This window comes from Anomaloglossus baeobatrachus, chromosome 1, assembly GCF_048569485.1.
Source record: "Anomaloglossus baeobatrachus isolate aAnoBae1 chromosome 1, aAnoBae1.hap1, whole genome shotgun sequence".
Lineage (NCBI taxonomy): Eukaryota > Metazoa > Chordata > Amphibia > Anura > Aromobatidae > Anomaloglossus > Anomaloglossus baeobatrachus.
In genome coordinates, this window is record NC_134353.1 from 739328321 (window position 1) to 739350742 (window position 22422).

Consider the following 22422-nt stretch of genomic DNA (forward strand, 5'->3'; position numbering starts at 1 on the left):
CATCTGGCAGCTGCGGTAAGCTGTAACCAGGGTAAACATCGGGTAACCAAGGTGGTTACCCGATATTTACCTTAGTTACCAGCCTCCGCAGCTCTCACGCTGCCTGTGCTGCCGGCTCCAGCTCTCTGCACATGTAGCTGCAGTACACATCGGGTTAATTAACCCGATGTGTACTGTAGCTAGGAGAGCAAGGAGCCAGCGCTAAGCAGTGTGCGCGGCTCCCTGCTCTCGCGGTTATGATCGCTGCTTCGGCTGCTGTGTTTGACAGCTAAGCAGCGATCATAACAGCGACTTACAAGGTCGCTGTTACGTCACAGAAAATGGTGACGTAACAGCGACCTCGTTGTCGCTGTCGCTTAGTGTGAACCAGCCCTTAGTCCTGCTCCTGACCAGTCCTGATCAGATTCCCTCCAGCCCCTCCCCCCGAGGAGGGAAGGGACACTAGTGTATTGAAAACCACAGATAAAGACAGACAAGGGAAAAACCAAAGCTCTGTCACACAGAACGCACACACAAAGGTAAAGACAATAAGAGGTTCAGGAGTAATACAAGAGCAGGAAGGAAGTACAAAACAACAGGGGAAAACTGCACAACCGCTCCACGCAAGAGGAAAAACTAAGGCACAAACACCACACCTCACAGACCGACATAAAATAAACAATAGCTGGCATAGGTAGAAGGATTCTCCCAGCATAAATAGGAAAGGAGCAGATGTGATAGATCTCCCCAAATGTGTCTAAAGGAGCAAGCAGACTAGCAGAGATTAACTCTCGCTAGCCTACCTATGAATCAGCCCACAGCAGGTCGATGCCTGAGTCTGCCTGTGTTGATTCCAGACACCAGAGAAAACACTGGGTGGGGTGTCAGAATCTGCAATCTTAAACTCCAATGCCGCCATGACTGTTGTTGAAGTTTGTGACACAGGTATTATCTTCTATCATGTGTTTTTCTCCTTGCTGCGAACATAATTATTTTTTTGAGAGAAATTTACCAAATCCATCATTACCAGGAGGTCTTGCTTTGCTTCAGCTTAAGGGGACTGTCAAATCTTCTGGAGGAGGACAGCACTGCTCCTAATTCTCCTGTTTGGCAGGGGGGAGGGGGGGGCCATGCGCTCTTTCTTGATTGACAGTACAGCCTCTGGCACACACTGTGCACTCTACGATGCTGCCAGCAGAGGCAGCTTACACATGTGGCATTGAAGAGAATCAGAGGCATTGCAGCAATCCGGCCAGCTTCACAGCCGCAATGAAAAGCTATAATAGCTTGTAAGCCCTTCACTCCATGCTTAGGACATTGCCCATTGATAATAATACTTCAGTAGTGGTCGGTAACCTAGGAAATGAGGTGTAAAGATTAAAGTTAAAAACCCCTTTCCTTCTCGAGAAGACAATTTTGAATAAGTTACCGTACTTGGTTTTACAAGCACGTTGCAATTAGAACCATTTATGTGAAGACCCCTTTCATTCTCAAAAGTATATATTATATTACATCCAACTAATCATTTTGTTAAAGTGAACCTGTCAGGTAGAATATGCAGTGAGAACCACGAGCAGTTCTGGGTGCACAATGCCAATTCCTGCCTAACCGTCCCTGTATACACTAGCATAGATAAAGAGATCTTTAGAAAAGTAATTCTAAAGATCTTCTATCGTATGCTAATGAGCGAGGGCACTAGCCCCCTGTGCGTTTGTTCCCTGGCCAGTCGCCCCCAATAGCATATTAGTACCATTGCCATCAGACACTGAATTTCGGCTCAGTGCACATGACCCTGGGGTTTGGGTAATGTGCACTATGAAGCCGGGTGTACATATCCCGGCTTCAAACTGAAGTAGTGCACATAACCCAAACTCCGGGGTCATGCGCTCTGAGACTAAATCCCCCATCGGACGCGATGACAGCGGAAAGGTGAGTGAGATCATCCTGTGACGCAGCACATTCATTAGCATGTTAGCACACTGACGCCCAAATCTCAAGCGATAACCACAATAGCAAAACCATGCTATTTTATTTCCATGCCCCTTTCCAAAATGAATTCATAAAAGTTAATCAATAAATTAAATGTAGCTTACAGGGAACAACCAGCAGGATTTTTCTATATAAAGTATAGGCAGTGTTATACTTGCACTAGGATGGTGAATAAAGGCATACCTGTTATAGAAAGATCGGATGCCTGATTGCTGAAATATCTGTAATTAAAGTTCCAGAAATGCACTGCGCTTTTTATTGATGTGTGCATCGGGGCGGTCTTTGTGGGTCAGGTCCTCAGTGTCAATTCCTGCCCCATTGTCCACTATGGCATGCCCCATTATCTTTATTTAAATATCGCGCTGTGCCTCCATTGCTGCTGTGATGTCTGCATTAAAATGGCTCCAGAGTCCGCGCATGTGCATCCTGTGATCTCCGGCACCATTTTATTGACAACACTGCAGAGAAGACTATTAGCAGCAGAGACGCATATCCAGATGTAAAAAATAAATAAATCTGCGCACACACAGATACCGCTCATAGTCTTCTCCGCAGTGTCTTCAATAAAATGGCGCCGGAGAACACAGTACGTACATGCGCGATCTCTGGCACCATTTCAATGAAGACATCATTGCCGTGGCAATGCGCACGCGTCTCCAACAGCAGCAATGGCGGCGTGGAGCGATATTTAAATAAAAAAAAAAAAAGGGGGCAAGCCATAGAGGATGCAGCAGGAGGAATATACACCGAGGACCCGACTCACAAAGGTCGCCCCTGATGTACACGTCAATCAATGTAAGTGCAGTACATTTCTGCAACTTTGGTTACAGATATTTCAGCAATTAGGCATAAGATCTTTCAACAAAAGGTATGCCTGGATTCACCATGCTGCCAGTATGGCACTGCCTATACTTTATATAGCAAAATCCTGGTGGTTCCCTTTGGGGCTTGCTGCCACTATAAAACACATTGTAAATAGGTGGGTGGCTGTGGGGGAACATTATCACCCACTGGACCGGTACTGCTCCTCTGTACCCCTGGCTTCTTGGTTCTGCGAGTGACGTCACGATACTACTGACAGGCTGCAGTCTTCCCATTCTGTCCAAGCCGGAAAAAACTCAGTTTAGCTCAGGCAAAACATGAAAGCGGATTTGTAACCAGATTCCACAATACATACTGCATAAGAGTTCTCTTAGACCTGATAAGAATGCTGTATTTGTTTGAAAAATCTGTGTAAGAAAGGCTGTATAATCCTTTTTGAAAGCACCTAACATGATTACGATAATGGAATATGAAAAACGGTACAGGAGTACAAGTGTGTATTCATTAAAAATACAGGCATACGAGAGCGTTGTTAAGAAAAAAATTCAAGTTTACGAGCGCACTGTCAAGAATAACGCAAGCAAACAAGAGCGCTGTCAAGAAAAATATAAGTGTAAGAATGCGCAGTCAAGAAAATACAGACGCATGAGTGCGCAGTCAAGAAAATTACAGACGCATGAGTGCGCAGTCAAGAAAAATAGACGCATGAGTGCGCAGTCAAGAAATACAGACGCATGAGTGCGTAGTCAAGAAATACAGACGCATGAGTGCGTAGTCAAGAAATACAGACGCATGAGTATGCTGTCAAGAAAAATACAGACGCATGAGTGCGCAGTCAAGAAAAATACAGACGCATGAGTGCGCAGTCAAGAAAAAAAAGAGAATTTTGTTTACTTACCGTAAATTCTTTTTCTTATAGTTCCATATTGGGAGACCCAGACCATGGGCGTATAGCTTCTGCCTCCGGAGGACACACAAAGTACTACACTTAAAAGTGTAGCTCCTCCCTCTGAGCTTATACACCCCCTGGTGAGCCAGACCGAGCTAGTGCAAAAGCTGAAGGAGAATAGCCACCCACAAGTAGAACAGAGCAAGAGCCGGAACAACCGGAGACTCTGTGTTACGGTTGCTGCGAGCACTGGAGACTATGTCCAGATTTCTTGCTACTGCACATGTGCGAGCGCTGGAGACTAAGTCTAGATTTCTTGCTACTGCACATGTGCGAGCGCTGGAGACTAAGTCTAGATTTCTTGCTACTGCACATGTGCGAGCGCTGGAGACTAAGTCCAGATTTCTTGCTACTGCACATGTGTGAGCGCCAGAGACTAAGTCCAATCTTGGAGCCATTGCACATGTGCGGGTGACATCATCGCTGACACGAGGTCACATGTCTCTGACACCTTCTATGCCGATTGGTCGCTGGTCATGTGCTTGTGACGTCTTGCTCGGTGATAGGCCAGCATGACGTCACTCCTGTCGTTCTGGCAGCGGATTGGCTCTAGTGTCCTCCATCTTGGATGAGGCACAGAGTCTATATAAGACCCTGACACACGCCGCATGGTGCTCAGTCCTCTTGGTTCATGCATATGAGTAGACGCTCTGTGCGCGTTCCTCTAGGCATTCCTCTGTCTATGCTAGGTGAGCGCTACCGGCAGGGTAGCGTTCTTATACCTTACAGCTTCGGCTGCTGTCCGTATCCTTACCTCTTAGGGGAGCAGACATAGGCAGGTGCCTGAGGCACATGGTCTGGCTGGGCCTTGTGATTCTACTCGTAGGTGGACGTTGCCGCTAGGGTAACGTTCCTTATACTGCGTCTGGCAGTTGTTCGTATTCTCGCACACTAGGGGAGCGAACAGAGGTAGGAGCTTTGTGCGGCTTACGCTGCTGTTCGTCTCTTTTGCACCACTAGAAGAGCGGACCTAGGCAGGTGCCATATCTAGTGGTTCGTGTCCTCGCACACTAGTGGAGCGAACGCAGGTAGGAGCTTTGTGCGGCTTACGCTGCTGTTCGTCTCTTTTGCACCACTAGAAGAGCGGACCTAGGTAGGTGCCATTTCGCACACATTGCCTTTGTCTCTGTGATTATTAACAGTGATCATTCCACACACCCTCCAAGTAAGGGAGGAATTGCTTTACTTACTTATTATATCCTTCTGTGAGTTAACAGAGGTATTGCACTCTGCCATAGTCTGCAGCAAAGTCTTTGCACGGTGGACCCTGACTGTCTGATACTCCTTTCAGTTATTATCAGACAGCCCCCCGTAACATTCTGTCCATGACAACAGCCGGTGATAACACGCGGAACAAGAAATTGCCAACAGGCAACAGGGAGGGTGCTGGGTCTCCCAATACGGAACTATAAGAAAAAGAATTTACGGTAAGTAAACAAAATTCTCTTTTTCTTTATCGTTTCTTTGGGAGACCCAGACCTTGGGACGTTCCAAAGAAGCCCCTGGGTGGGAATAAACAGAAAAACTAAGAAGTAGGCAGAACCTAACTTCACAAATGGGCGACAGCCGCCTGAAGGATGCGTCTGCCCAAGCTCGCATCTGCCGAAGCATGAGCATGCACTTGGTAGTGCTTCGAGAAGGTATGCAGGCTAGTCCAAGTGGCAGCCTGACAGACTTGTTGAGACGTAGCCTGGTGCCTGAAAGCCCAAGAGGCACCGACAGCTCTGGTCGAATGTGCCTTGATCCCCGGCGGGGGAGGCACCCGAGTACTCTGGTAGGCGTCCGAAATGGTCGATCTAATCCAACGGGCTAAGGTCGGCTTAGAAGCAGGGAGGCCCTTGCGCCGACCTGTGGTTAGCACAAAAAGAGAGGTGCACCGCCTAAGCGCAGCGGTGCGAGACACATAGATCCGGAGACCACGCACCAGATCCAGAGTATGCAGCGCTTTTTCAAAGCGATGAACAGGAGCCGGACAGAAGGAAGGTAGGGTAATGTCCTGGTTAAGGTGGAAAGGAGAGACTACCTTAGGAAGAAAGTCCGGAGTCGGACACAGAACCACCTTGTCTTGATGAAAAACTAAAAAAGGTGACTCCGAAGAGAGCGCAGCCAAATCAGAGACTCTCCTGAGGGAAGTTATGGCCACCAGAAAGGCCACCTTCTGAGAAAGACGATACAAAGAAACCTCCCTAAGAGGCTCAAAAGGGGGTTTCTGCAATACCGTGAGGACCAAGTTAAGGTCCCAGGGATCCAAGGGCCGCCGATAAGGCGGAATGATGTGAGACGCGCCTTGCATGAAGGTGCGGACCTGAGCCAGCCGAGCGAGACGCCGCTGGAACAGAACAGACAGAGCTGAGACTTGTCCCTTGAGAGAGTTGAGGGACAGTCCTAGCTGCAGACCGGACTGTAGAAAAGACAGAAGGGTCTGCAAGGAGAATGGCCAAGGAGGATGGCCGGTAGAGCGACACCAGGACAGGAAAATTTTCCAAGTCCTGTGATAGATCTTAGCGGAGGAAGACTTACGGGCCAGAGTCATAGTGGAGATGACTTCAGGAGGAATACCAGAAGCCGTCAAAATCCAGGACTCAAGAGCCACGCCGTCAATTTGAGAGCCGCAGAATTCGGGCGGAAAAACGGACCTTGCGAGAGTAGGTCTGGACGGTCCGGGAGATGCCACGGCATCTCTACGGACAGATGGAGCAGGTCTGGATACCAAGCTCGCCTGGGCCAGTCCGGTGCAATGAGGATGACTCGACGGCCCTCCATTCTGATCTTGCGCAGGACTCTGGGCAAGAGAGCTAGAGGGGGAAACACGTAGGACAGACGAAACTGGGACCAGTCTTGAACCAGAGCGTCCGCGGCGAAGGCCTGAGGATCGTGGGAGCGAGCCACGTAAACAGGAACTTTGTTGTTGTGACGGGATGCCATTAGGTCCACGTCCGGAGTGCCCCATTTGCGGCAGATTGACTGAAACACTGCCGGGTGCAGGGACCACTCGCCACCATCCACGGTTTGACGGATGAGATAATCTGCCTCCCAGTTTTCCACGCCTGGGATGTGGACTGCGGATATGGTGGACTTGGAGTCCTCCGCCCATTGAAGGATGCGTTGTACCTCCAACATTGCCAGGCGGCTGCGTGTCCCGCCTTGGTGATTGATGTAGGCAACCGCTGTCGCGTTGTCTGACTGGACTCGAATGTGCCTGCCCGCCAACAGGTGGTGAAAAGCTAGGAGAGCTAGAAGCACGGCTCTAGTTTCCAGCACATTGATTGAAAGGGCTGACTCGGACGGAGTCCAAGTGCCCTGCGCTCTGTGGTGGAGACATACCGCTCCCCAGCCGGATAGACTGGCATCCGTGGTGAGAATCACCCAGGACGGGGCCAGAAAGGAGCGCCCTTGAGACAGGGAGAGGACGCGCTTTTGGGCGCCAGTTGGATTTCTGGTCCTTGGCTGAGTTAGCGGACGAGGCCGAGGGCTTAGAGGACGACCAGTTGGAGGAACGAAAGGAGTGAAACCTCGACTGATTCCTACCCTGGGCAGGTTTCCTGGTTTTGGTTTGTGGCATGGAAGTACTCTTCCCGCCAGTAGCTTCTTTAATAATTTCATCCAGCTGTTCTCCGAACAGCCGGGACCCAGCAAAAGGGAGCCCAGCAAGGTACTTCTTAGAAGAAGCATCTGCCTTCCACTCTCGAAGCCACAAGATCCTGCGGATAACGAGGGAATTAGCCAAAGCCACCGCAGTGCGGTGAGAAGCCTCCAGCATGGCAGACATGGCATAAGATGAAAAAGCTGAAGCTTGAGAAGTTAAGCCAACCATTTCGGGCATAGATTCCCTGGTGAGGGAATGCATCTCCTCTAGAGAAGCAGAGATGGCTTTGAGAGCCCACACTGCTGCAAAAGTCAGGGAAAACGCGGCCCCCGCCGCTTCATACACGGATTTGGCCAGAAGGTCAATCTGACGGTCAGTGGAATCCTTAAGGGAGGTGCCATCAGCCACCGACACAACGGTCCGGGCTGAGAGCCTAGACACCGGAGGGTCTACCTTTGGGGAATGAGCCCACTCCTTGACCACCTCAGGTGGAAAGGGGAAACGGTCATCAGAACCACGCTTTGGGAAGCGTTTGTCAGGACAGGCCCTGGGTTTGGTCACAGCGGCCTGAAAACTGGAGTGGTTAAAGAACACACTCTTTACTCTCTTAGGTGAGGTAAACTGGTGCTTTTCTGCCAGAGAGGGTTGCTCCTCTGATACTGGCGGATTGAGATCCAGTACAGAATTAATGGAAGCAATCAAGTCACTAAGATCTGAGTCACCTTCGGAAAGATCAATGGGGTACATGGAGTTAGCCTCCGAGCCCCCTGTAAAGGCATCCTCCTCATCCTGCGAGTCAGCTCTTGAATCAGAGCCGCGGGAGGAGGAGGGAGAGGAAACCCTGCGTCTCCTCTTAGGAGGACGGGGTCTGGGCCCTGATGATGAATCCTCTGTGAGCTCCGGTCCTAAGGGACCCTTAGCAGTAGAGGCACCCTGTGAAGGGGGTTGATGCATATTCATCAAAGTCCTGGACAGAAGTCCCATGGACTCAGCAAAAGACTGGGAGATAGACCTAGAAAAGGATTCTACCCAAGCCGGGGGTTCAGCCACAGGTGCAGGAGCAGCCTGAGAGACCACTGGGGGTGAGACTCCAGGCTGTGGCACCGCCAAATTAGAGCAGACATCACAATGTGGATAGGTGCTCGGTTCATGCAGCAGGAGCTTACATGCAGCGCATACAGTATAAAGCTTTGGAGCCTTGCTCCTCGTGTGAGACATGCTGCTGGAGTGGGGGCTCTGCAAGAGAATGAACCCCAGAGAGTATATACAGAGGTCCACAACTAGAGACCGGTTGTGGCTTACCAGACCGCTGGAAGCGGTGTTGTGTGCCCTCCAGATCCCGAAGTCCGGACCCCCAATGCACAGCACCTCAGCAGGGATGCAGAGTGCAGACCAGCGCCGAGTGAACCCTGTCTGAGAAAATGGCCGCCGGAGCGAATAGAGGGGGCGGGACTTGGGGCGTTCCTGGAGGAGAGCGGGATCTCGAGGGCCATAGAGACCTACAGGGGAGGAGACACGCACAGCAGTGGGGAGTGTCCCTCCCCTGTGCAGAACGGCCGCCGGGAGGAGCCGAGCCTGTCCCTCTGCATGAGTGACATGCGAGGGCAGTGAACAGAAACTAGGCATCCGGCAAAGCCGGGGCCTAAATTTGAGCGGCGAGGCCGACGCGCAGGCACCATCAGCGCGGTTCTCGGGCGACAGCTAGAGCACCCGCCGGAAATGCCAATAAATACAGTAAGCACACTCTCCCCAAACAATAAAGCACAGGGACCCCCAATGTATAAACGTCTCAGGTACTTAGCTGCTGAGACGCAGGGCCAGGTCCCTGGGGATGAGTGCTCCGGTCCAGCAGGGTCCTGAAGGGCTGCGGATGGAGACCAGTCTCCTGCCAGGCATGGAGACCGTGCTGGCTCCCACTGGGGAGCACGGCATGTAAGGCTCCAGCCTTGGAAATCAACCTTACAACACCGCCGACACAGTGGGGTGAGAAGGGACATGCCGTGGGTCCAGACGTGGACCCGCACTTCTTCAATCTCATTCCAAAAAGGAAAAAATCATATGAGAATGCATGTGTGGATGTATGCCTCCTGAACACAAAGCGATAAACTGGCTGGGTCTGGCTCACCAGGGGGTGTATAAGCTCAGAGGGAGGAGCTACACTTTTAAGTGTAGTACTTTGTGTGTCCTCCGGAGGCAGAAGCTAAACACCCAAGGTCTGGGTCTCCCAAAGGAACGATAAAGAAATACAGACGCATGAGTGCACAGTCAAGAAAAATACAGACGCATGAGTGCGCAATCAAGAAAAATACAGATGCATGAGTGCGCAATCAAGAAAAATACAGACGCATGAGTGCGCAATCAAGAAAAATACAGACGCATGAGTGCGCAGTCAAGAAATACAGACGCATGAGTATGCTGTCAAGAAAATACAGACGCATGAGTATGCTGTCAAGAAAAATACAGACGCATGAGTATGCTGTCAAGAAAAGTATAAGCGTAGCAATGCGCTGTCATGAAAAATACAGGCAGTCGGAACGCTCTGTCAAGAAAATACGGGTACACGTGTACCCGGTCAAGAGAGGTACAAACGTATGAGAGCACTGTAAAGAGAAATACAAGTGTACAAGTCCACTCACAAGACAAATACAAGCCTACGAGTGCACTGACAAGAATATAAATGTACGAGTGCACAGACAAGACAAATACAATCATACAAGTGCACTGACAGGGAAAGTACAAGCATACGAGTGCACTGACAAGGGAAATACAAGCGTATGAGTGCACTAACAAGGAAAATACAAGCGTACGAGTGCACTAACAAGAGGAATACAAGCGTACGAGTGCACTAACAAGAGGAATACAAGCATACAAGTGCACCGATATGAAAAATACACGCGTACAAGTGCACTGACAAGAAGAATATAAATGTACGAGTGCACTGACAAGACAAATACAAGAGTACAAGTGAATTGACAGGGAAAGTGGCGTACGAATACACCGACAAGGAAAATACAAGCGTAAGAGTGCAATGCCATGAAGAATACAAACATACAAGTGCACTGACAAGGGAAATACAAGTGTACGAGTACATCGACATGAGGAATATAAGCATACACGTTTATCGAGAAAACAAATACAAGCATACGAGTGCATTGACAGGGAAAGTACAAGCGCACTGTTAAAAATAATACAAACATGAGTGCGCTGTCAACAGAAATACAACAGTATGAGAGCGCTGTTAAAATAAAAATACAAATGTAGGAGTGTGTTAAGAATCATACAGATGCACGCTCCTATCAGGAGAGAGTGCAGCTGCCGGGTGATGAGATGCAAGACTCGCACATGTGTGACTCCGGTCTTATTTTGATACACTGCCAAGATAAAGCCCGACAGCTGGGGGCTGCAGCCTGTAACTGTGGGCTTTATCTGTTCTGGTATCAGAATATGGGGAGACCCTGTGCCGATTGTTATATTTATTCATTTATTTTTATACCACCATACTGACATGCAGACATTTGCACTGCTTTCTCCGCCCACCAGCCGTCCTGGCGCCTGTGATAGGTTGCATTCTGCTGACACTCAGGGTGGGGGCGCGTGTAACTGCAACCAATTACATTCGTCGGTGGGCGGGGAAAGCAGTGAATATTCAATGAAGATTAATTGTCGGCTTCGGAAGGGAAAGCGTGACCTGGAAGCAGATTGCCGCCATGATGTAGGTTCGGTGAGTACACCGGGCGTGCTCCTACCCTCCTATCTCCTTCTACCAACATTTCTAATCTCCTGATTCTGGTTCCCATAGACTTACATGGGTACCAGATTCCAGACCAGATCCAGTTTTTTTAAAAACATTTAGCACGGACCAAACGGTCCCGGTTTCTGCGAGTCCCCCCAGCTCTAATCCTGACGATTGAACGATGAGAGGTTTCCTCTCTTGCAGACAAGTTACATCAGTGTTGACAGAACAAACAGGTTCCCAACATTTTCAATCTAAAATTGGTAGTAGTTTGCCAAAGAAGACAAGGGTGAAAGTGCATTTTTTTATATTTGTGTCATGAAATCTAGCTTTAAGATCCACATGAAGGCTGCAGCCGATCAGTAACCGCTTATTGGCTGCAGCATGAGGCCTTTCTCTTGGAAGAAACCAGGAGAATAAATGAGATCCAGTGCGGAGAAGATTTGTTTGTTTGGATTTTTTACACTATTCTAGAAAGATTTAGAATTGATTGAAAGTGATGGACAGCCCCCTTTACGTTCCATATAACTTATGTACATATAAACTATTTACAACTTCTTTAAAAGTGTGTGAGCCTGGGTTACAACATTGCAAAATAGAACGGCTATTAACAAATCAATCGAGTAATTTGAAAACGGTACTGATCCGCATGTCGGCCCAGGATCACCAATTCAGAAGGAATTCAGCCTAAAAGTGGATTCACAATGAAATCCCACAAAAAGTGCACTACAATGTTAATAAATGGGGTTTACATAAACACTGTTCACACACAGCGTCCAAAAAAATCCTTCCTGGATTCTCAGTATAATGTGGATTTTAAGATCTGTAGCAAGTCCTTTACCATGGGAAAATGAGGATTACATTTATCTAGGAAAATGCTATTTATCTGTACATATAGGGTAAATCTGCAGGTACATAGCATTACAATGCTGCCTGGCCACCTTACAGAAAGTGCAGCTACAGGGCGAAAATGAACTTATTTTCTCCCAGGAACCTCTAGCTTTCATTTATGGGGGTGTGCACAGATGTCACCACTGGCAGCATGCCCTGGCTCTGCACAGATGCCGGAGCGTAGTCACAGTCTCCGGTCACAGTACAGTGATCAGTGCTGCGAGGGCTGACCGAAGGGCATCTGTGCATATCTCCATGAATGAAAGCTGGCGGTTCCCCAAAGAAAACCCGTTAATTTTCTTGCGCTAGCCTAACTTTTAGTAAGGTGGCTAATCATTAACCCTATATCTGCAGGTAAATAGCATTTTCCTAGATGACAGGTTCCATTTAAACCAATGCAGTGAATGACTTTGGCGACTAATTTCCACAGCAAAGCCAACAACATTACCCGCATTTAAGACAAGCGAGTTTTATTGCAGATTCTGGTGCCGATGTGTTTGCATCAAGAAAAGCCAGGACAGGAATGAAAGCAGCAGGGGAATGTTTCTTCCATACACATACCCAATATTCTTTCAAGCTCTTCACACTTCTTTACTTCACCAATAAACTTCCTCTGGAAGCTGCTGACATGAGGATTGAGCTATAAGAAATGAAATGATTATTACAGATGGGAAGTAGTCAATAATATAGTCAGTCTGCTGTAACTAAGGACTTGAAGTTTGGATCAGAAACTAAATATGTTCTGTACATTAAAAAAACTTCCTGAACTGATGTAACAAGGGCCGGCATTACAGTGGGACAATCTGGGTAGTTGCCCGGGGCCCCCAAACCATTGGAGGTCCTCAGCGTCTGCAGAGAAATTGATCAGTGTAGCTTCCGATGTGGAGACTACTTGAGGACCTTTGGTGACATCACGATTATGCGACCATGATGTCACTACAGGTCTTGTACTCTGCAGGACCTCAGGACCTTTGGTGACATCATGAGCATGTCACTGGTCATGTGACTCTGATGTCACCATTGGAAGGGCTGAAGAAGTGGGACGGGGGTGGTAATTCCGTATGAGCGTGCATGCATCGGAAGCGAGTGTATGGAGCAGGCTCATGGACTGAGCTTCCCCCATACTCCATATGCAATGGCTGTATATTACAGCCAGGACCTGCTGCGAACAATTGTGATTATTAAGCCCTAAATATGCAAAAATAAAGACACGGCCCCTTCCTCACCTAAACCCTATTGACAACTTATGGGCCCCTCTGAACAGGACTCGGACAGCACAGAATGAGTGTTCAAACCACGTGGTCTGAAGCTGACAGACGCCATGGATGGAAGGCTTATGGCTGTTATTGAAGAGAAGGCTGGCTATATTGGTCACTGATATATCTGAAATGTCAGAACTGTCTTTTTGGACATTTTGAGTTGTTTAGTTATTACTGTCACTACTCTCCCCAGGAGAGCGCGCGCCGACACCGGAGGTGTGTAGAAATGTTGTTACTCTAACAGGAGCAAACATGGTGATTGAGAAGGGGTTCTCCACTACTTTAACCTTTTGGATTGACTGACAACACTGTAGTGGTTCAATAAAAAAATGAACCAGCAAAAATATAAATTGCCTAATAACTGCACAAATATATGTGTATGTGCCCCATTATCATTTTCCTTACTACAGGAGTGCACACATAGGCCCACAGCAATAGGATCCTCTTTCCCAGGGGAGGAGACCCACAGGGAGGCACCTGCCCCAGAGGAGGAGACCCACAGGGCGGCACCTGCCCCAGAGGAGGAGACCCACAGGGAGGCACCTGCCCCAGAGGACGAGACCCACAGGGCGGCACCTGCCCCAGAGAAGGAGACCCACAGGGAGGCACCTGCCCCAGAGGACGAGACCCACAGGGAGGCACCTGCCCCAGAGGACGAGACCCACAGGGCGGCACCTGCCCCAGAGGAGGAGACCCACAGGGCGGCACCTGCCCCAGAGAAGGAGACCCACAGGGCGGCACCTGCCCCAGAGGAGGAGACCCACAGGGCGGCACCTGCCCCAGAGGAGGAGACCCACAGGGCGGCACCTGCCCCAGAGGAGGAGACCCACAGGGAGGCACCTGCCCCAGAGGAGGAGACCCACAGGGCGGCACCTGCCCCAGAGGAGGAGACCCACAGGGAGGCACCTGCCCCAGACGAGGAGGAAACCCACAGGACGGTACCTGCCCCAGAGGAGGAGACCCACAGGGCGGCACCTGCCCCAGAGGAGGAGACCCACAGGGAGGCACCTGCCCCAGAGGAGGAGACCCACAGGGCGGCACCTGCCCCAGAGGAGGAGACCCACAGGGAGGCACCTGCCCCAGAGGAGGAGACCCACAGGGCGGCACCTGCCCCAGAGGAGGAGACCCACAGGGAGGCACCTGCCCCAGAGGAGGAGACCCACAGGGCGGCACCTGCCCCAGAGGAGGAGACCCACAGGGAGGCACCTGCCCCAGACGAGGAGGAAACCCACAGGACGGTACCTGCCCCAGAGGAGGAGACCCACAGGGAGGCACCTGCCCCAGAGGAGGAGACCCACAGGGAGGCACCTGCCCCAGAGGAGGAGACCCACAGGGAGGCACCTGCCCCAGAGGAGGAGACCCACAGGGAGGCACCTGCCCCAGAGGAGGAGACCCACAGGGAGGCACCTGCCCCAGAGGAGGAGACCCACAGGGAGGCACAGCCCTGGAGGAGGCCAGCAGTGTGGCACAAGAGGCTGCTCGCAGTCTATGAGATTACACTGGCACTACAGAGAGTGGGTCACAAATATACCACTAGTAGCAATACTCACATCCCTGAACTCCGCCAGCCCCATCTCCCCGAGCTCACTGACACAGTTATAGGCTGAGGCAGACTGCAGGAACAGCTGCGCCAGGCACATAGCCTCACTGCGGAACAGAGCGCCCATCCTGTACTCCGGCACCACGTATCAGGATCCGGGCAGCCTCATCAGCAGAGGTACAGTCACCGAGGTCCGGCACAGATGACGTCCGTGTGACTCCGTGACCGGCTCTCTGGTGTCTCCACGTCGCTTCCTCCAATTGCTCTCTCCACACAGAACTTCCGGGATGAGGACCTGGCGGCACGTCACGATCACGTGATGAGTGACAGTGGGACAGTAATAATCAGTGGAACCGCCGAGCAGAAGGGAAAGTTGCCTGTGGGATCATTATGTCAGAGGTGACGGCTGTCAGATCATAACTGCGCCTCCGCCCGCAGCGCCTGTCTAGAGACCCATACAATTCAACCGACATTGGAACAGTCCCTGGCGCCACTATATCAGCCCTGTGGTGTGTTATGTCTGGTGGGATTACATGATCCTATAACAACGTAATGTTCCTCCCCACCCCTTCATTATGTAGCAATGTCCCCCATCCTCTATTTATGTCCCCAATCCTCTACTTATGTTCCCCATCCTGGTATATATGTCCCACAACCTGGACTCCATCCTGGTATATATGTCCCACAACCTCGCCCCCTTCCTGGTATATATGCCCCACATCCTGGTCCCCTTCCTGGTATATATGTCCCATATATATATATATATATATATATATATATATATATATATATATATATATATATATATACATGTATATATATATATATGTATATATATATATATATATACATATATACAGATATATATATATATATATATATATACACATATATATATATATATATATACATATATATATATACATGTGTATATATATATATATATATATACATATATACATATATATATATATATACATATATATATATATATATACATATATATATATATACATATATATATATATATATACATATATATATATATACATATATATATATTTAATCTAATGCATACAAAAAAATCAAAAACATTCTACTCAACTTCCTCCGCTCCCACAAAACACCAGCGCAGAGGCCGGCAGCTATATTTTGACACATGACGTCACTGCTGTGTGACAGCAATGCCAGGAAGACTGATGTCAGCTGTCAACCTCTGATTGGCCGGCAGCATGTTTTGTAGTGAAGGGCCTCAAAAGGTCTCTGTGCCACAGTACACTTAGTTAAATGTGCATCCTCAACCCTCCAGCATGAGCCCGGTTGCGATCATTACGCCTCTTACACATGAACAGTATGATGCCCCAACAGTGTCTTCAACATAGTTTGATGTCCCCATAATTACCCCACACAGGATCATGCCCAATATAGTATGATGACCTGTCAGTAGGATGATACCCACTCAGTATGATACCTCCACAGCTCCCCATAGAATATTATGGCCCCTCATTTTGATGCTCCCCAAGCCCCTACTCAGTGTGATGGTCTCTCAGTATGATGGTTTCACAGACCCTCACTCAGTATAATAGTCCCCACACAGTATGATGGTCCAACAACCACTAATCAGTGTGATCGCCTCTTCACTCAATATGATGATCTCACAGCTCATCATTCAGTATGATAGTCCCCACAGCCTTCACTCAGTATGATAGCCTCCATAACCTCTCACTCTGTATGATGGCCCCAACAGCCCCTCACTCAGTATGATACCCCCACAGTCACCCACAGAATATCATGACCCCACAATCTCACACACAGTATGATGGCCCTCAGTATAATGCTCCCACAGCCCCTACTCAGTGTGATGCCGTCACAGCCTGACCCTCAGTATGATAGTCCCCACATCCCTCACTCAATATGATGGCACTCATAATCTCTTGTCATGCTCATTGCCGGAGATATTGCTGTGGCGAGCTGAAGTGGACCCACTGGACCACAGGGAGACCCCGGACCTACCCTTTTGTGGGGTAAAGTCCGGGGCTGTGGCAGCTTTCCTCCAGGGCAGGGGCAGACACAGGAGCAGACATGGCCAAGTCTCAAATGTAAACAGGGACCACGAGGGTAGCAGAGGCAGATAGCACGGCCAGGCTGGACAGGCACCGTCTCTGGTGTGGCGAGGGCCACAGGGGTAGCTGAGGCTGGAGGCACAGCTGGACTGGACAGGCACAGTCTCTCATGTGACAAGGGCCACAGGGGTAGCTGAGGCTGGAGTTACAGTCTCTGGTGTGGCAAGGGCCACTGGGGTAGCTGAGGCTGGAGGCATGGTCGGGATGCACAGGTACGGTGTCGGTGTAGTGAGGGCCACTGGGATAGCTGAAGCTGGCAGGACAGCCTTGATGGACAGATGCAGTCTAGTGTGTCGAGGGCCACCAAGATAGTGGAGGCTGGAGGCACAGCTGGGATGGACAGGCATAGTCTCCGATGTGGTGAGGGCCACTGGAATAGCTGAGGCTGGAGGCACGGCCAGGACAGACAGGCTGGGCGGACAGGCAGGGACACTAGCACCGACAGGACAGAACCGACAGGTAAGGGAAACCAACAGGACTGAATGGACAGGGCAGACAAGGGGACCTGACAACTAGCTAGCTAGAGAACTGGATACTAACTAGCTAAATAAGGGCATTGACCAGGCCACTCCCCTAGTGGGAGCTTGCCTTAAATACCCACTGCCTCTTAGCAATAGTCTGAGAGGCACTTCCTAGGAGTGACACGCTGGCCCTTTATGAGAGAGCCAGCGGCACGCGCGCACTCCTTAGGAGCGCTCCCGAAAGTCCTGTGACGTGCGCACAGACTACAGGAGGAAAAGAAGCCCACTGCAGTCAGTCAGAGCGCGTCCCTGCAGGAGAGCAAGGAGTACAGGGACACAGTGTTACACCTCTCACTCTGTATTACGGCCGCAACAGCCCCTCACTCAGTATGATGGCCTCCACTCAGTATGATACCCCCACAATCCATCACAGAGTATCATGGCCCCCACAGCCTCACACACAGTATGATGGCCCTCAGTATAATGCTCCCACAGCCCCCACTCAGTGTGATGCCCTTGACTTATTATTATGCCCCTACAGCTCAGCCCCCACTTAGTATGACGGACCATACTTAGCATGAAGGCCCCACAGCCTCTAGCATAGTATGATGCCTCACAAGCTCCATAGAGGCCACATAATCTTTCACAATGGATGGTACTATGTATAATGGATCTGCTTCAGCTTCGCATTGTATTGTTATGTTGTAGGGCAGGGTTTCTCTATATGATGCCCCATCATTGTCTTCATCCTCTTCTCTCTTGGTTTTGGCTTCTGGTGTTTCTAAGGCATGTCAATCTCATTTTACAGAATATTTTTTATTTTGCCTAGTTTGAAGTTGTAGGCATGCCTTGTAATTTTACTTTATTTATTCTTTTTCTGAAGATTTCTGGAAGGCATTTTCCAAGCTAGCTTCTGAAAACACTCACACTAGTTATTCACTTTCACCTTTTGTTGCCCACATGCTTCATTCATATATACTGTATATAGTTTCCTAAATAGTTTGGTTGTCATGCTATGACTAAGGGCTCGTCTCCACTTGCGTTTATTTTGTGCAATTGAAATTGCCTATAAAAACGGTTTGCAATCTGACAAATGATTATATATGATGCTGTCTCCTTTTCCCCGTTTTTTTACGACTCCACACTTGCTCTCGGTGAAATCGCAGCATGCTGCGATGTGCACCGAGTCTCAGCTCTCTCACCCCCATGCAATCCTATGGGAGCGAGAAAAAAGTCAGAATCCGGGTGGCATGCGCATGTCATACAGATGGCATACGCATGTCACACGGATCCTTGACACTTGCATACTGCGTCAGACTGGCTACCGGAGGAATCTCCAGTAATACCAGGCCTGGCCGCGGTTACCTGCACTGAACTCCGGAGCTGTCACCTGAGCTCCAGAGTGCAGCCTGAACAGCGAGCGCTGAGTGATTGATTCCCCGGCGATTGCTGTTCAGTTCAGCACAGCTGCAAACAGATCGGGCTGATCTCTGGAGCTCAGGTGACAGCTCCGGAGTTTAGTGCAGGTAACCGCGGCCAGGCCTGGATTCCTCCAGTAGCCAGTCTGACGCGGTATGCATAAACACTCACATAGCACCCGCGTGACGCTCGCATGTCATACGGATGCTATGTGAGGAAAAAAACACACACCGTACGCAGATCATACACAGGACACTCGACTCACATTTTGAGCCGAGTATCGTTGTGATTTATAAAACGCAAGTGGAGAAGAGCCCTTAGGATCACTAACAATCCAAAATGCCTCTGATCCTGTACCACTATGTATGTGGATATCTAATAAACCCAAGTCAAGATTTCATTGACATTTGGTGCTGTCAACTTTTCTTTGTTTCTGTGATCCATTGTTTTGTACTCCATGCACCTTCATGTTAATGAGCTGGATTTTTACATTGTACACATTTTCCCTTCAACCAACTCGGCTTATACCATAGAACTTCTGTCATGGAAGAGATAAAGCACATGTGACGCCCTGGCAAAACCAGGTAGTCACACATCAGGACCCCGCATAACACCTTCCCTCACCTAGGTCACATACAGCCGACCTGAAACCCTAGTCACCCCCTCAGGGCAAGACAGGCACACCAGTGACCAGGCGGTTAGGAAACGCCCACCTAGGGGTCTAGACAGCCCGGGGAGGGAAAACAGGCAGTTGAAAGCAGATAGTGAAGTCTGTAGTTCAAGTTGAGAGGAGTGGAGGCTGGAGCTAGGTGTAGCTCCAGCGGAGGAGAAGTTGAAGTTGAACGGTGCCAGTGTCGGAGCCCTGGTACCTTGGCTAGGTGGCAGACGGTGGTCTCCGTCAGCAGGAGACGGGAAGATGGCTCGGTAGATCCGAGGTGGACCGGGACAGGGTTGGAGCCTGCCGGTACCGACACCGGAGACCAGACCAGAAACCGTGCACAGAGGGGGTACTCGGACCCTGAAGCCAGGACCGGAACCAACGGCCTAGCTAATCAACTGATTGAGGGCAGGATTATAGGTCCTGTCCCAACCAAAGTCCCAAAAGCAGACAACCACCCACAGAGAGGGATAGGGCAACATAGGGCCCATAGATCCCAGCATCAGCGGGCACGGCTCCTCAGGCACACAGGAAGCCGGTAGCGGACTCCCGTGTTCCACACCGGGAAGTCTAAACACACAACCACAACTACTGCAGAAGAAAAGACGGCGACCACCAGCCCGGGTGGGGGACCAGAGTACAACCGGCCGTGGTGGCCGGCCACCAGCACCTTGGTTTACCAAAAGACTCGTGTGATTCATTTGATTGTGAGTAACCAAACATCCCCTGGTACGTCTGGGCGCGCAAGCCCCTGCCATCGCCATACCCTGCACAGAGACACTGGGCCCCAGGGCAACCATCCCTACCCACGGAGGGGTTAACATCCGGCTGCCACTACATCTCCCCCGGGTATCCCACAACAGCAGCAGTGGTGTTCCACTTCACCACACACCGTGGGTGGCGTCACGAACCGAATATGGCCAAGGCCATACAACTACGCCCCCCTTTTCATTCGGCATGTCCGCTTGACCCCCGCGTCCGGAGGATCCCTTGAGCCACACAGCGGGTATGGATCCGAGCAACCCAGCTGCTGCGGGCGTGGGGGTGGCACACACACACAAACAGAGAACTTCTGTGCTATATGCCTAGTTGGTTGGCATTACGAGAGAACAGAACTTTGGAATTAGGGGTATTCAGGAATGTAACAATCTTGGTCGCAGGGAGTGCGACCAGGCCTGTGCGGGAAGGCCAGCAGCTATTTCTCCTGAATGTGTACCCTCGGACGCACATTCAGCTGAAATGTATTGCGGTGCAGAGTCTCACCGGCTCCCTGCACTAGAATACACACCGCCGGCCAATTAGAAGTCGGCAGCTGACATCTGCGTGTTCATCATGTGTGGCACAGTGAAAACATGTGCCGCTCGTAGTGGACATGCCAGAGTGAGCTGCTGTCCTCTGTACTGGCTGTGGAAGAGGACACTGCAAATTGTGTGAGCGAGGAAAGGTAAGAAGAATCATTAATTTCTTTTTAAAATGTGTTGGGAGTAAATCATTACTAAAGAGACCAGGATGAGGGACAATATTACAAGAAAGAGCCCAGGATGGGGGACATTATAGCAAGAAGGGGACGAGAATGACGGACATAGTTAGTGGCCCAAGATGGGGACATTACTAAATAAATGGGCCCAGGATGCGAAACATTATTACAAGAAGGGGCCAGGATTGTAGCCATAATACAGGACTGTGGCCAGGATGGGGAATATTATTAAATAAAGGGGCCAAGATGGTGGACATTAATACAGGAAGGGGCCATGATGGAAGATAGTATTAAAAAAGGGGGTCAGGATGGAGGACATTATTACAGAAAGGGGCCCAGGATGGGGGACATTACTAAGTAAAGAAACAAAAGGATACAGCAGATTACTGTAATTGCCAAGATGTATGCAAACATTGAACATATGAAATTTGAACTGCATTACTGATATACTTATAAAAATGAAAGTACTTAGCACATAGATTGGCCAACTCTTGAAAGTTCATCAGCCGTGGCAACGCGTCCTTCTAGGATGGAACCCTAACTAGTGATGGGCGAACCCCCAGATGTTTGTGTTCGGGAGACTCGCCCGAACGTTTTGTAAAGTTTGAGGTCGAGTTCTGAAAACATGAACTTGCATCCAAACACCGAACTTGGACTTTACAATTATGAGATGGGGCGGGGCGGAGGCTGTAAAATAAAGAATACAGTTAATAATAAACATTGTCATTATACTTACAGGTCCCGCAACGTATCCTGCAGACCTGCTCAGCCGCTGTTTCCCGGCCGCTTCTGCTTCCGGGTCCGATCATTGCTCTGGCCCCGGGTAACCACCACTGACTTACAGGACCTTCCATGACGTCATAGCCATGTGACCAGTCTGGTGTGAATATTGTACAGACATTGGGTTACAGACTGGTCACATGGCTATGACGTCACGAAGGTCCTGTAACCCACGAGGGAACTACATTAACACCACACTAGTCACATGGCTATGACGTCATGGAAGGTCCTGTTAGTGGAGATTATGCGGGGGCACAGCTTACCGGCCTCAGCTATGCACTCGGGTGAAGTCTCTGACAGCTCTCAGCTGAGTCTGTGTGAGCAGACCTGTGTTTGTCGCCTCGCACAGACGTAGCAGAGCTGAAGATGCTTGCTTGCCTTTGGACTACGTCGGAGGGTTTTTGTTTTTTTTTAATAATATAGAGTCCTAAATGTCTTCTGATTAATTTCTAATAAAATATTTTTTCTCTGTGTTGTGGTTTTATTTTACTGTTAAAATAACAGACAATAACAGACAGTCACAACGCTTTCACAGAGTGGGCGTTTGTGATTGGATGCTAGAGTAACCTGAAACCAGCCCACACATTCTAGCATCTAGAATGTATGGTAAGATTCTAGGTTACTCCAACAGCCAATCACAGACGCCCATTATGCGTGACAGCGTCTGTGATTATCTGTTGGGTCCCTCACACATATAGTAGTGTAAAATTGAATAATTAAAAAAATGACGTATTGCTCCGCGGTATGTTTGATTCT

At 49.6% G+C, this 22422-nt stretch overlaps 1 protein-coding gene across 1 annotated transcript in view; it reads right to left on the reverse strand.

Moving 5' to 3' along the window:
• The window catches only part of ATP6V0A2 (ATPase H+ transporting V0 subunit a2), a 140000-nt gene extending 124840 nt beyond the window's left edge, over positions 1–15160 (reverse strand). The window contains exons 1-2 of the mRNA XM_075322668.1: positions 14759–15160; positions 12511–12589 (exon numbers count right to left, since the gene is read on the reverse strand). Coding sequence (XP_075178783.1) covers positions 12511–12589; positions 14759–14875 — 196 coding nt within the window. The 5' untranslated portion in view covers positions 14876–15160. The remainder of the gene's footprint in view (positions 1–12510; positions 12590–14758) is intronic.
• Between the last annotated feature and the right edge of the window lie 7262 nt (positions 15161–22422).